Here is a 16,056-nt window from a genome sequence, read left to right as displayed (position 1 = left end):
CTGCGTGACTGTTTCTTTTTATTCCAAAGCGACTGTCATCTGTTGACTGCTGTGTTGACATTGAAAAGTGGCATTAAATAACCTAACGAAACATAATGTTCCGAAACATAATGGAGTCTACTGAAATTCTTGTATTTGCTGATTACCTAATCAGCGCTTCTAAAGCGTGTTTTTTATTGAAATGCCAAACAAGTTTTATGAACTTTGGGTATTTCCATCAAAAAGTGGTTTAACAGAGGCGAAATGCATGACTTAGATGGCTAATTGTTAAGCATTAAATTGACCTTTACTGATATACAATCTGATTAAACATGACCTCCGATAAAACTCTTTTCCTAGATTGGTACACCTTTTTTGTTTTGTTCGTGTGAAGCTTGATCGCCAATGTGTCAATGAGTGTTGAGTGTTTGGCAGCTGTTTGTTTACGACTCGAAAAGTTTGTCAAGCAAGTTTTACCAAACAAAAAAAAAAAAAATTCCACAACGATTTTCCTTGATATTTTGTATTTCTAATTGCTATTTATGGATACGGAATCGTTGAAAATGTTGCACAAGTGTTTTGGTGAGTCTACCTTATTCGCAAACACAAATACTTGAGTGGCACAAGGCATTCAGTGAAGGTCGTAAAGTCTTTGAAAACTTGTCTCATGCAAGTCGTTCATTTGCAAGTCATATAGAGCATATTGGCATCAGAGAGATAGCAGAGGATCTCAACATCACTTGCGGATCTACTCAACACATTTTGGTTAATGTTTTAGGCATGAAGCGTATCAGTGCTAGACTTGTGCCGAAATACCCAAATCTTTTGGAAAATTACGCTGAGGAAAGGTCGCAGAAGACAATAGGCTTGACAACATAAATAGCTGAGGACCCTAGATTCAACAAATGCATAATTTTGAATGTGATGGCAAAACTGTCCAATAAGTCAAGGCTTATAATAAGTACTTGAAAAATTGGATTAAGTGTTGGCATGCCACTAATGGATCATGCGACATTTATCAAAGTGATAATAAAAATTTGTTTTACATTTTTTTGTCAGTCCGTCAAAAATTGATGATTTCAGATGGTGATTCCATTCGTTTCGTCCAAAATTAAAGAAGTTTTTAATTAGCTATTCAGCTTTAAAATTACAAAAAAAAAAATCTAAAAAGTCGCTAATCAGTTGTATATTGCATTTCGCTGGTTCTTTCTTTAGTTAAAAAAAATTGACTGATGATTTAGCATGCAAATCACACTTGACAGCAATTACTGCCAAGTTAGCCAGAAGAGTCTTTTTGGAATTGTCTACACTAAAATTAAAAACAAAGCTCATTCGTAGTTTGCCGCTGAGACCGTGAGTTTTGGAAATAAATTTTTACCAATTTTGATCCGGCGTATACCTTAGCATGGTAATTTGCTTAAATATACTGAATATAATTGTCAGACACATGTATTATATTGCTGTCCCTCTACCCCACTACTTTTTTGGAAATTACTCCAAGCTTCAAACAAACTGAGCATTTTGTAAGCTTTATTTGGATGCCAAATGTATTGCGCATTTGGTTTTAACATACTTTAATATAAAAACCGTATTTTCTTGCATTTCTTTCTTGTGCAAATGAACATAAATTTAACTTTTGCGTGCTAAAATCGCGCAAGTCACACAAAAAGTTTTAGCATCAATCAAGAAGTTGAGAAGAAGAAACAACAATACGAGGGTAAGAGTCACATGCCGCGACGACCGCAACTCAATAATTTCAATTATGCAAGTTAAAAAAGCTAGGGAAATACAAAAAAATAGATGAAAAAGAAACTCATTAGAAAGGTTTACGCACAAATACATACATATAGAAAACAGCACATTATTGAGCGCGTAAGTGCAAAAGTAATGCATACAAAGTGGTGAGCCGAAGTGAGTGAGTTAAAGTACTTTTAGTATTCATTTTCACGAAAGAAACATAAATTATGCGGACGCCGCGAATGCGTGTGCCTGCAGGGTAGGGCGTTGCCACATATACTCGTACATACAAGTATAGTACGATCGTATACAATGTGTACTCGAAATTATATAGGCCTCAACATGAGAAAGCTAAGGAATGTCTAAGGCATTCGTTTCTGTAATAATTTCTTTCGTTTTGCACCGCTCACAAAGTATCTCTAATGATGCCCGACTGCGTGGCTTTGCCTACCACAATGCGATTTCGCCGCTTTTTCGTATTTTCATACTTATTATAATTCGGCTTTGCTTTGTAAGAAGGTGAAAATATCTTAAATGAAAGCTCGCAGCGAGCCAGTATATTAAAGAATTGGTGGCATAGGCGAAGGTAGGTAAAGAATGTGGGACATGCTTAAAAAAGAGATATGGTGAGCAGTGTAAGGAACAGTGCAGGAAATTTTTCGCCATTGCTTGCGTTGCTTTAAATTCATTTGGGCACGCGGAATGTGAAATGGGCACATATGTACTAAAAGAAAATGCAAAGAAATATTGCGTCTTCAGCGACAAATAAAGAGTGTGGCAAGCACCTAACTGTGTTTGTTGTGTTGTTTTGTTTTGGTTGCGGTATGCTCGTGGCAAGTTGTAATAGATGTGTGTGAGGAATTAAAAGCATACTTTATGGCGTTTGGCAGCGTATGCTGTCGAAGATGCCAACGGAAGTATAGCCAGAAGTGTCTTGCGATTGCTATATGCAGGTGTCAAAGTGTGGCTGGTTGTATATACATATGTATGTGTCAGTGCGTGTCAATGCGGTTGCGATTGCGGTCGACGTTGACTGTCGACGTGTTCGGTGGCGCTTGTTGGCATTAGTGGTTGTTGATGATATGTCGTTGGTGCTCAGTAACTGCAAATACACACACACACATATGTTTGAAAATTAAAGCTTGCCAGTGTGTTGGCTGTTTGAGTACTTCTGTATGATACTTTTTCATTAACTTTGATTTTAACTCTCTTTTTTTTTGCGCTGTGCCTTCTACCAGCTTCCCAAGTTTGCTTACATTGGTTTGGGCTTGTTGTTGGCTAGAATTTTTTATTTTTCCATTAATTTTACATTTTGCATTTTTATTCTGATTTGAAAGCGTGTCTTTCATTATTGCTTGTAAAGGGGGTATGCAGATTAAGTAGCAGCACCCTGCTGTGGCATATTATGATCAGCTGTGTATAATTATGTTGTTATATCTTGAGGATATCTTGTCAAATCAAAAAGTTTTCCTTACAAAGACTTCTACTTGTATATTAAAGATTTCTTCTATAGCGGTTTCGAAAAATGAGCAGCTTCTTGGAAAATTTGACGTGGGAAAAATTTCAGATCGATAACCCAAAAACTGAGAGACTAGTTCGCGTATATACAGGCAGATAGACGGACATTTATATACATACTTTATAGGGTCTCTGACGTTTCGATCTGCGTCTTATAAACTTCGTGGCAAACTAAATATACCCTGCTCAGGGTATAAAAATAGCATCTAGGGCTTGATAGAGGCCTAGCGCACTAAAATATGTATATAATTAGCTATAATTTTTAGGCTTAGACTAACTGTTTTAACTAAATACCACTTACTTGGTCGCACTTTTACTTTATTACCGAAGACCAGTCTTTACGAAAATCTAACGAGGTCACAATTTTGAGAAAACTTAGTAAAAAATTCAATACAATTCTATATACACTTTAATGAACTCTTTCAATAGACTGCAATAAACGAAATTACATTTCTGAGTAGCTCACTCTCGCGAGGCCTAGTCGAGATTTTGCACTATTAAAAATTCATACTTTATTATTTTTTAAAAAGTTTCTGATATTTTTTTCTATATGCCAACATATAAAATTATTCACTTATTTTGTATTATTCTCGCTGACTTCTTATCGTTGCAGTGCCGTCATCTGCGCCCAACGGGGATGTCCACAGCCAAAAGGCTGGTACTCTCATTACGCGGTCGCAAGCATTCACAGGGCAATACAGCGACATCATCGACACGTCTAGTGTCGGCTGGTACCTCCCCGGGACATGAGCTGGACGAAATAGCAGTTGTCTCGGGCACCGGAGGTTCCAGCCATCATCTCTCCTCATATGGCGGTATCGGTGCTGATATAAGTAATGGTCCCCGATACTCAACAGGTGAGTCTTATACGTCTATATATGTATATATTTTTTTTTATATATTTAAAGAATCGAAAATAAATGGATTAATTTACTTATACACAGATACACGTACATATTTTGCAAGAATAATTAAAATTGTTGTGTGCTTGCCTCATTTTTGTGTGTATGCGTTTGCTTGTCATAAATAATAAATGGAATTTCATGGTTTACCAAAAAAAAAATTTCCTGTTGTTGTTGTATATCAGTTAAGTTAAAAAAAAAAACGAAGATTAATACGCCCCTTTCTTTCATACCTTTATTGTTCTTGAAAGCACGCGTAACTTTGATCCTTATTGATAAACCGCCTGTTATTATGAGTTAATTGAACATGTATACATACACATATATACATACCTGCTGATATGTGCTTAAATTTGTACATATTTTTAACTATAAGAAGCTTTTTAAAGCTGGTTTAACTTTGCTTTGAACTTCTAATACTCTGTAGTCATATATACATATATCTACATACATATATATATATGTGTATATCTCATTATGAGTGCATATATGTGTATATCTGGGGCTTAGTTGAGTGTGTGTGTGTGTAACACTGTCTCCTCGTTGTGGTTGTCGTTTGTTTTTACACATGCTCATATTCTCACGACCCTAACTCCTACCTAAATACATACATACATACACATACTCATGCATACATATGTACATCAGAAATTCATATTCAGCAATCAGGCGGACAAAAATGTCCTTAAGCTTCACATTACTTTATATTTGGTATGAAAATGGAGTAGGAACTTTTGTTTTAGCAAAAGCAATTTAGTGAAAATGTTGCTTAACTGTTTCTGTACCAGTGCTGCTTTGGCGATTGTTTCATAATGTTAGACATTATTACTTAGTTCATATGGAATTAGTGTGTGCTGAAAGTAGAGCTTTGGTACTCATGCCACCCATTCAAAACTATAATGAAAGCACATGTCATGCTCGGTTGACAGTTGATAGGGTTGTTGGATGAAGCTCGTTTGTTGTTGTTGCAGCAACATGCTAACTACTTGATTTCTAAACTGTTGCTGCGTTATGGTTAAGGTAACTATGATGAGCAATTTTGGCAAAAATATTTGAGAAAGCAATTTATTTAATGACTTGGGTGAGAATTTCAGTTGCGCTTCACATTTCAGTGCATTCAAAATTGTTTTGGGAAACTTTTAAAATTTTCAGATTATCATATTTTTCATACTCTTGAACATGTGGTTTCTTTTAATTGTAGTGTTAGTTAAAGCGTCAACGTTCTCTTGGCTACGGTTTCTCCACTTATTCAAATTCATTGTTAACTATATATATATTGTATATATATGTATATAAATATAATGTGGACTTATCCGTATATTATGCGTATCGGTTACTGCCGAGCTATTAATCGCTGCAAGTCCACTCCAGTGCATTTTCCAAATAAATGAGAAAGAAATTGTCCGGAGTGGTGCTGTGGTCATAAACTTTTTAAAGTCATACTTATCACAAAAAGAAAAGAGACAAAAACTTCGGTTGCACCAAAGCTATAATACCCGTCACATTTAAAAAGACTTTGATCAATAAGTGTTTATGACAGCAATATGCTATAGTGACCCGATCTGAACAATTTATATGGATATTGTACCGTTGGCAAGGACAATAAACCATGACAAATTTCGTGAAGATATCTTGTGAAATAAAAAAGTTTTCCTTACGATAACTTGATTTTCAAGTGATTCGATATCGATGGTTCTGCTTGATGATACTGCTTTACTAGTTTTGCTAACATCAAACTCTTTAAATACTCTGCATTAATAATATTTCACTTGCTAAGTAAATGACCACAGAGCAGAGTTGCCGAGTTACTGACCGATCAACAGGACTCGTGCCCGCTCTCTTTTATGCGTGCCGTAATGCGTTCGTTGTTATTGTTTTTATTTTATTAGCAAACATGTGGGCGCTCAGTGAGCTCAGCGTAGCTTAGTCTCGGTTGTATTTTCTTTTTGTGGCTTCATTCTTTTTTCCAACTCTCAATTTTGCCGAAAATTACTGTTTATTTGCTTTGTATCGCTTTTACCTCTCCTTCACGTTAGCTATTTTATTCCAGTGTCTCACAGTCTGCATATGTGAGCTGACTACTTTTCGTAAGTAATCTTTTGTGTGCTTTTTTACTCTTTCTGTTGTTTTTACTTCTTCGTGCGTTGTCAACGCGCAGGCGACTCAATCAGTTAAGCAAGCAAATGTGTGCCATTTACAAATCTAATCAAATCTCAGACGCATTAAGTTGCTCGTACATTGCCCTTGTCTCGGCTATTGTTTCTCTTGACTCGTAAAGTGTTGCCGGCGCTTTGAGTTGGGTTATTGGGTCGGTTTTATGTTACGCGTGCCGGTAAAATGTTAAAGTAAATAGACAAAGTAACGTTTAATACAGGTTGCGTTGCAATGGAGTCCCACATTTACGGTTAGAATATTAAGCAAGACACAGGAAATTTAAACGTGGATTCTCTGCAAGTAATTGTCATACCTGAGAGTCAATAGAAATGCGATTTGTAGTGCTAAAAAAGATTATGATGTGTTCGGAGTAACGCTTTCGCATTCAAATTATTCGGTTAGTTTCCGGGTTTGCGAAGCCTTCCTTCGTTATCTTCTTTGCGATCTTTCGCCTGGCGTCGCCACTTTGCTGTGGTTTAACTTAACCAAATACTGTGTCTTTGACCTTTGTGATGTTTGTCAGGCTGAACTAATATCCCCAAAATAAGAAAATTGTATTTATTTTTTTCAATATATAACTGTATTTACGTTGGAGTGAATCGCACCTTTTATTATATAATTTTACTTGGGAGCACAATAACAATATATTTTGTGAGAAATTAGACAATCATGTTCGTGGTTAAATATTATTTTAAGTTTGACATCTCGTTTGTAGCCTTTAGAGTTTTTAGACCACGGTATATGAATTATTTTAGAGAGTGGTATATAAGTTGGTATGGCTTGATTGTTGTCTGAAATATATGCGGCACGATCCTATTAGACCCTAAAGGAACAGTTATATTGTTCTCATTGGGCTTCATATTTCATTAAATCACTAAAAATACTATTTTTCAATTAAAAACGAAAAAATATAATAAGAATTGTATCATAGTCCCACCTGGCGAAAGCCTTTGATAAAAATAAAAATTAAAGATAAATTCCTTTACCCTGAAAAAGTTAACACACCAACAAAAAAAAATAAATAAATAACAAAAAAAAAAAAACAATCAGAGCTACAAGTTAAAAAGCATTTTAGATTTTGGTTGTGGCTGGTGAAACGTCTAATTTTTTTTCTCACACAATTTCTACCTTGTAGTTGTGGGCATTTTTTACGTATTTAAGTAATATTATATTCTTCAATCTTTTTTTCTATCTTTCTGCATAATCTATCATACTTGCTTGATTTCCAAATTTTGCTCTAATGGCAGAGAAGTCCCAGGAGTCTTCAAAACATCTATCAACCGAGATATGCTTTCGAAAGTGGTGCAATTTCATTTAAATTACCGAACATAAATTTGCATAATTTTTCAAGTGCTTGAGCGTTGAGGGAATTATCTCTGCTTTCTATGAAGAACTGATTTTTTTTTTTAATTTTAAATAAATTGCATTACAAGAATATTTACGATATTTTGAAATTTTCACTACTTAAACTGAGCCTTTTTACTTCTCTAAAGCTCAATCTAACTCGTAAGCTAATTTTTATTGTATACATTCTAAAAAACGGGCTTTTTCTATATGAAAGTTACAAGAAATTGTCAAAACGTCAAATACGAGGCATATAAATAAGCGCTTTGCATACTTTTCGGCGCACACCCCCAAAACGGAGCTGATTTGTAGCTTGCTTGTTATTGCGGTATCATCGGTTTTTTTTTGTCTCTGCCGTCTGTGCTTTTGTTGTTGCAACATATCTCATTTCCAACCACTTTTCGAACATTTTTATTTTCGTCGAATTTTATTCGTTTCGCTCTTTTTTTTTGTTGCTTGCGCATTTATTGCCACTCTTTGTGGTTATTACGATTGTGATAACGTCTCGCCTTTATTTGCTCATATTTCAAAGAATATCACAAACGCATATCTCATTTTAAGCTACCGCACCCCCAAATGGACTACGCAGCAAAATGCCGTTAGTGTATTTAGCCACTTCAAACACGGCAGCTGCTGTTGGAGGTGTGTATGTATGTGTGAGTGCGCCGGGGCAGGTGTACAATTGTGGTTGAATTCCCTGTTCGTGGCGCTACTGTGCCCATAAATATATCCCAGGTTAATTTTCCATTTGCTTTTTTATGATGCCGAGATTTGTTTAATTTATATTTTTAATGTCTTACTTTATTTTTGACCAAAAGTGCGGCAATGTTTTATTCCGTTTTTTATTTGCTGTATTTTCTATGTTTATTTATTATTTTCGTGTGCTTTTTCTTCTGCTCACTTTTTGGTTGGTTGCTGTGGTTTCCACCCGTCGCCAGTGCGGCCAACTGTTGCTTAGTCAACATAAATTTTCCACCTGCATTTTTCGTGTTTATTGTCCATGTATTTGTGTATTTTTGTGGCCTTTGTGCTACCGCTCATCAACTTGCCTAAGTCGAGCGCGGCTGGGTGTGGCGATTTATCTCTTAAACCATAATAAAATAAGCAGCTTTTAAAGTGTTTAACAATGGCAAACAAATTCGCGGTGTACAGTTGTATTTGCGATGTTGTTGCAATTTCAAAACCGCGTATGTATGTATGTGTGCTGTCTAAATTTTGCATTTGCCACGGCTTTGTGCGGTTACATGTCCTTAAATGGCTTTGTAATTTGTTGACGTTTCTTTTATTTGTGGATTTCGCTTTTCACGCATTAACGGCGTAAATATAAATTTCATATATATATGTGTGTAGGTGTGAGCGTAATAATAGCTGTCTGTTTTTGTTCAGTTGTTAATAGGCGGTATAATTGCTGCTTTAGGTAATCCGATGAAGATTAATAAAATTGTCGGAAATTGTTTGGCGATAAATTCGTAATTTTTGATGTGCTCAAGAATTGCTTATAGCAGTCTTATTTACAAAGAAGAGACATGCAATTGGTTGCAATATATCTTCGAGATTTCACAGAGTGATTTGAGTAATTTCAGGTTTACAAATTTCCATAAGACACATGCTGAAAATATTACCAACTGTTATCTTATTATCGGCAAATTGTTTATAGCTTCGAGAAAACTATTTACTAGTGCTAAGGCAAGCCAGCAACAGCAAAGTTTGTTTAACATATAACATAGTCGGATGAACCCATTGGAAAAGAAAGAAAAAATATCATTTAGTGTTGTCCTTTTTTTAAAATTTGGTTATTTGAAATTTTCACATAAATTGGTAGTTTATGCGAAAAAATTGTTGACTTGTAGTTTTGTCGGAAATGAAGCGAAACTGTTAGTAACCTTCTTACTCCCGATATTAGATCGCCCGTAAATTATTATTTATGCCACTTTTGTCATTTTACCTTCCCTTTCCAATGGGTTTCACCTTACCATGTTTTTTTGTCACATTTTCTAATTTAAAATGTTTCAGCATTATAATTCACTTTTACATAGTCTCACGATAGGTCTCGCTAACCTCTCGGACGTTCTGTGGAGCAGATATTTGTGCTTTGGCGGCAAAATCGGGCGAATACGATGCTATGTATTTTGGTTTGGGTTTCATTGAATTTCTTTTTTAAGAACTCGGCACGAAATTCCGCTTTTGAAAGTTAGAGCTTTGAATCTGGTAATGTTGTACTTCTAAGCTGCTGTTGTTCCTTTTAATCCTCAAAAATTGAAAGTTAATTGGGCGAAAGACCTGGTAATGAAATGTTCCGTTAATATCACAATATTTGAACAATATTTTCGTCGCTAAAAAAGTACCAAATGAATCCTGAAAGATGTCTCATGTTGCACTCTCTTACGTAACCGAATACTCGGGCAATTGTTATTTTTTAGCGGTGGTGTAAAATATTTAAGTAAATAATCTTTCAAATTTATTCGTAGTTCTGCTCCATATTGATTTTTATTCATACTCAAAGTAGTAGACTTCATATATTTTCCAGGATTTTCAAATGATAATTGCTAATATCTATCCTAGTTCTTCTTCACTAAAGCTTGAATCCCTTAGTTAACCGAAATTAGCAGTTCACAGAATTTTATTTATGTAGGGTTCTAGCTTACTCTGGTTTATTCTCAGAACTAAAATGTATAGAACAACAATACTCTTGGAACACATTTTGCACTAGGATATATTACGAAGATAATTCTAAAAAAAAGTTGTGTAATTGTTATGTAATACATTATGGTACCCAACCGTGAAATTCTGTTACCAGGGCGTTCTCACTAAATTAAAAGTTTAAAATTTTCTTCTATATAAAAATGTTGTTATTATAATGGTGGCTTGGTGTATACATACAAATTTAACACTGCATTTGTATACAAGTATATATACATATTTGCACATGTTTGTGTGAATATGAAATGAATTCACATGCAAAGCACATGAAAAAGCTTTGTAATTCGCAATGTGTACACTTCATTTGCATTAAAAACATTGAAAAAGTGGAAAAAATGGCAAAAAAAGTAAAGCAGCGCAAAATAAATTTAAAAAATGACACACATGTAGAAAATATGTGTGAAAAAATGCGCAAAATTGAAGCAAAAATTAACTATAAAACATTTTTTCAAATTCGTTACACAAAAAAAAAAAAGAAACAACAACAAGAACAAAAAGACAAAAAAAAGAAGTGCACACAAAAATTAACTTTTTCGCCGCTGGCTATGTAACGAAATAAAATTTTATTGTTGTGTCGCATAAAAAGTAATGAAATTTGTGGATCAACGAAAAATGTTAAACGATAAGCTCAGAGCGTCCTTTCGGCTTTCATCTGGCACGTCAAAGGTTACATAAAGACGAGCGTTGAAGAAATAACGAACATATTGAGTGCTTTATGAGGCGCAAAAAATACGCAATTGCATTACATTTTGGCACACATATTGCATACATACTTACTGAAATGTATATCCATGTGTGTGTGTGTGTATGCCTCTTACTTAAGTGCTTTGTTTAAGTTTGACTGGCATGGAATGACATAAAAATAAAATACCTATTTAAATAATTGGCAAAAGTGTGCGAGTGTATATTAGGGTGAGCAAAAAATAATAATAAAGTAAACTTTTAAATATATACATTTTTGAATTGAAAAAAAAAACAACTTTCTCAGGGGTATTTTTTCTCTGTTTATAGGTTAATTTTATTACATAAATTCGTTTTTAATTTTTGTTTTTTTTTTAGCTTACCCTAGTGTAATTGTGTGTGTCTGCGCAAAAAGTGCTCATATGGCGAGCCGCTACCTCGATGTAAGCCCTGTAAGCTGTATTTCTTTCGCATAAAATTCAGTCCGCATAATCGTTTATCGAATATTTTCCAATGGTGCACGTGTTTGTGGCATGCAACGCACATTGAGCACATTGCGTTTAATCGCATTTCGCAGCATTTAAATGTAATATGTTTTGTATGCAAACCCACACACACATACACCCACATGCTCATAGCTGGCCATGGCAAACGTCACAAAAAGCACCAGCTACAAACGTAACTTTGCATTGTGCGCACTTTGTTTTTGCACGCTGGTGAAATGCCATTCATCTTTAAAATTTTTAGTGCCGGCGCATAAATGTTTACTTAAAATGTTTTTGTGCGTGTTCAGTTAAATTTTAGGTTTTTCTGACTTTTGAGCCTTACTGGGAAAAATTAGCATTGTTCTGCTCAACTTATTCGAGGTTCGCGTATTTTAGCTTAATTAAGATTAACTATTGATCGGAAGTTTATCACAGAATAAAGATATGGAATATGTTTAGATCTTCACTAGTAACTTAGTGTAAATCGATTAGAGCAACATTGTCGCATTGACCGTTAATACCGTTATCGAAAGTGCTGATGCATAATTCTACACATTATTATTGTATATTCATCATAATATAAATGAATCTGGCCAGATAATCCATTCAAATATTATTCTGAAACTTTTACCAAAACGTCTCGAAAATAGAAATTCTTGTCAAGTTGAAGCATTATTTGCAGTGGTGCTAAGGCGTGAAATGTAATGAAAAAGTAATATAATTGTAATTACCAATTTACACTAAAAAAGTTGTGTGATCTGTTACAAGGGTGGTATCAAAAGATGACTCTTTTATGGGGTTGTATCCACCTGCCAATCAGAAAGAATGCGTTTTTTTGTGATTTTTTTCTGTAGAGGCATTTTATTAACAAAATGTAAAAAAATAATGTACAATTACATAATTTAATGCATGTACATTAATAATCAGTGCTTAATTTTTAAAAATTTACAACTCCCTTGATCCCGTAGCTGATCTACAGGAGTACCTCCGAAAAAGTTTGTCTGGCGGTAACGAAGTTTTTTCTATTTCAAATTTTCTCAAACCCAAAACCATAAGGAATTATTATTATTAAAGATAAATTCAGCTAGCGATCGAAGAACTAATAAAAGTTTTGATTTTTGAAAATTATGGCGACTTCTCAAAAAAGAATTTTTTCTTGTGGAAAACTTTACGTTTCAAAGTAACTTAAACAATCGAAATTATTGTCGAAATCTTATTTCTTCAATCTCTGCCTAACAAATATATCTAAAAAGGTTGTGTGAAACTTTTAAGTCGATCGGTCCAGCCGTTTCGGTTAAATTTTTCTTATCTTCTTGTACTAAGTTAAAGAACTCATACAAAGTCACTCATATCTCTAAAACTATTTTGCGAATAAAGTTCAAATGATCGAAGAATATTTTCAAATATATGCACATTCGATATATATGCAAAAAAAGAAGATAATTATATATATATTTGATTTAGTATTACTGCCTAAAGCAATTTTGGAGACTTTTTGCAATTACACTACAGCAAAAATGGTTCAAACAAGTTCACATCTATTATAATAAAGCCCTGTTTAACGCTTAGGTGATAAGTTTAGTACAAATAGTCTTGTACATATGTATATACTGTATGGAAAAAATCAAATTGAGTTTTAAAAGAAACCTGCTTTTTCGCTTACTCCTTCAAAAGAGTTCCATCCATTTTCTGGCCGATCTGCAACTTTTAGCGTTTGTTCTCGCGCAATCTCTACTCGATGTTATAGCGGTTCATCAGCTTTACATACTTTCACTCTCCAACGAAACATACTTTCAATTAAATGATAATATCTCTGCATTCCTCTAGAATTTTGGTAGATATTGGGAGTTTTTTAACCTTATAGAAATAATTTGTACATACCTTCATACACGTATGTACCAAAAATAATAGAAGTTAATGTTTAAATCATACAACATGCAGTGTTATCTATTTGCAGCATGCATGAGTTACATTCATTCTCTTGCAAACGCACCTAACTTCATATAATCGTATGACAGAGTTTTTTCACTAAAAGAAAAAGTGTGCAATTGTGCTATTTTTACAAAAGGTATAAAAAGTCTGTGAAATTATTGGTATCGATGTAAATTTTACCACGATATTATTAATTGTTCCTTAATAATTAAATGAAGAACAAAAAAGTGAAAAGTGTGAGTTTTTCATGAAAAAACGGTTTTCGGCCATCAATCACTCTCGGTATCTAAAAAGTTGGGTTATTATTGGAACACACTGTAGAGAGCTTATTAAACTTCGTGGGCGATGTGCTGCCTTGCTATAGAACTTTTTGATACATGGTGACACTTTCATCATGTCATTTTGCAAATTTTTTGGTAACACAGCGTCCAACCTAACTTAAATTTATAATTTCTTGTAGAAAAAGTGCTGGCAAATATTCCATCAAGCACATGTTATACAAATATATATGATAAGTTCATTATAAATTAATATTTTTAATCTCACTCACCTACTGTTGTCAACGTTTGTAATGTTTTGTGATCCCACTTGCACATTTCCTTTGCTCTCAAACTTCGAAGATGAAGAGGAGCACGAAAAATCCTTCACATCCTCAGCGGCAAGCGCGCATCAAAAATTCCCACACAACTGTATTTTCGCACGTGTACTGGTATGTATAATACTTGTATTTATTATTTAAAGAAGTATAACTCACATTTCCTAATGTTTGCATGACAAGGCAAATGTCTTTAATGATTCTCATCTTGATGCTACAATCGCACTGCCACTGTCAACACCGCAGCCGCGACCGCGCCATGCGAGAAGGTAATAAAATGCGGAAAATAAATAAAAGACGAGAATCAGCATAAAAACCACATAAGATATGAAAATGTACAACATATACATGCATATCTACATGTAAAGGAGTTCAGCAAAAAACAAAAAAAAGTGTAAAAAAAGCATATGTAAGTGGGTGTAGATGGTTTGGGAGAGTTTTAAAAATTCTCAGAGGTGTACTTCAGTGAATTTTATTTGCATTTTTATGTGTAGTCAAAGAAACCCCAAGTTTACGTTTCGCGCTCCTAATGGCAGGCTTCGTCATCGGTGTTGTTTTTGTTGTCATAGGCATTGCTCAATGTAGTAGCGTTGTGATTTCCTGTAGTTGTTGTTTTTTGTTTTGACTGCTGCTATTGCTCAAGGGCAGTATTTGTCAACAAAAGTTATCAGCAAAGGGCGAGTTGAGCTTTGTTTACGCATCTTCTATGGGAGCTGGTTGTCCATATACCGATATTTGACTTTTTGTTTTATGAATATTTTATAAAAACTGTGGTTCCTTTTTTATTTTACTTTTCCTTTTTAAAAGTGATGAAGTGAATGAGAATTGGAGTTTCTGAGCTTTTATACCCTGAAAAGGGTATATGTTGCTGCCGCGAACAAGTCGCTCAGTGTTTGAGATATCGATCTGAAATTTGCATACATCTTTTCTCCTCAAAATTCGTATCATTTGTCGGAACCGCCGATATCGGACCAGTATAGGGTATAGCTGCCATACAAACTGATCGATCAAAATCAAGTCATTGTATGGAAAACTTCTTTTTGCGAAGATATCTGCTCGAAATTTGGCACAGATTACTAAGCAAGGTTACGCAACAATCTACGAACATCTTGTTCAGATCGGATTACTATAGCATGTAACTGTCATTCAAATTGATCGATTAAAATCAAGATAAATATCTTTTTATATATTATAGCTTTGGTTCAACTGAAGCTAATGTTTTTTTTCTTGTTGTTGTATATGGGAGAAAAGAGAATTTTTAATAAAAACCCTACTTATTTTCAGGTTTCATAAAAATTGCTTTCATATTTGTTAATGATTTTTGTAACCAAATTTGCTTTCAGGCATAATTGTTTTTGTAAGCCTTTTGGCATATTTTTGTTCATGCCACTCACACTTATTTCTGAAAAATATGTTTCTTTGCTTGTACATTAGCCGCTATTGCTATGGGATAGAATTTTATTTTGGTCAAAAAGTAATTAAAAAATCATTTGAACGAGTTTCTAGTTTACTCAGGAAAACACACAAACCAACAATGTGTGTATTAAAATCATGAATAAAAAATAAGAAAAAATATTCTCCACTCAAACTCACGCCTAAATGGGAAAAGTTTTAGATTTTCGTTGAACGAATAGTATGGAAATTTTATGAGCAAACTTAAACGCCAGCCAAATGATGATGAAAGTGTGGCAATCGATTTGACTTCTGTGGCTATTACCGTTATAGCTATGGAAATGAGCTCATGGCAATTTTTTCGCTTTTTTATTTTTCTAAAAAACGCCGAAAAACGAAGTGTGCATACGGTATACTGCAACATATTTGAAATTTCGAAAACACAAGCGAATTCTCGCTCCGCTTTAAATCACTGCCCGAAAGTACATTAGAAACAAAAAGCCGACACAATCAAAGCAAAAAATAAATCGAAAAACTTTTTAGATACAATAGCAAGAAAAAAATAGTTGCTCTGTGTCGCGTTGCGCTGTTGCACGCACATTGCCCTGCGCCTATATACCATATATTCATGAGTCAC

General features: G+C 34.3%; 1 protein-coding gene across 4 annotated transcripts in view; it reads left to right on the top strand.

The window, feature by feature from the left end:
* The window catches only part of LOC106614734 (cyclic nucleotide-gated channel alpha-3), a 263,421-nt gene that overhangs the window by 86,797 nt on the left and 160,568 nt on the right, over nt 1-16,056 (top strand). For 2 of the 4 annotated variants that reach the window (XM_070108176.1, XM_070108175.1), the window contains exon 2: nt 3,848-4,091. In XM_070108176.1, coding sequence (XP_069964277.1) covers nt 3,872-4,091 — 220 coding nt within the window. In that variant the 5' untranslated portion in view covers nt 3,848-3,871. Of the gene's footprint in view, nt 1-3,847; nt 4,092-16,056 lie in introns of those variants that run through there. The other 2 variants (XM_070108174.1, XM_070108173.1) reach the window with 1 other exon arrangement.

This window comes from Bactrocera oleae, chromosome 4, assembly GCF_042242935.1.
Source record: "Bactrocera oleae isolate idBacOlea1 chromosome 4, idBacOlea1, whole genome shotgun sequence".
NCBI classification, from domain to species: Eukaryota; Metazoa; Arthropoda; class Insecta; order Diptera; family Tephritidae; genus Bactrocera; species Bactrocera oleae.
Note: the sequence above shows the minus strand (reverse complement) of the source record. Positions and strands in the feature narration are given on the sequence as shown.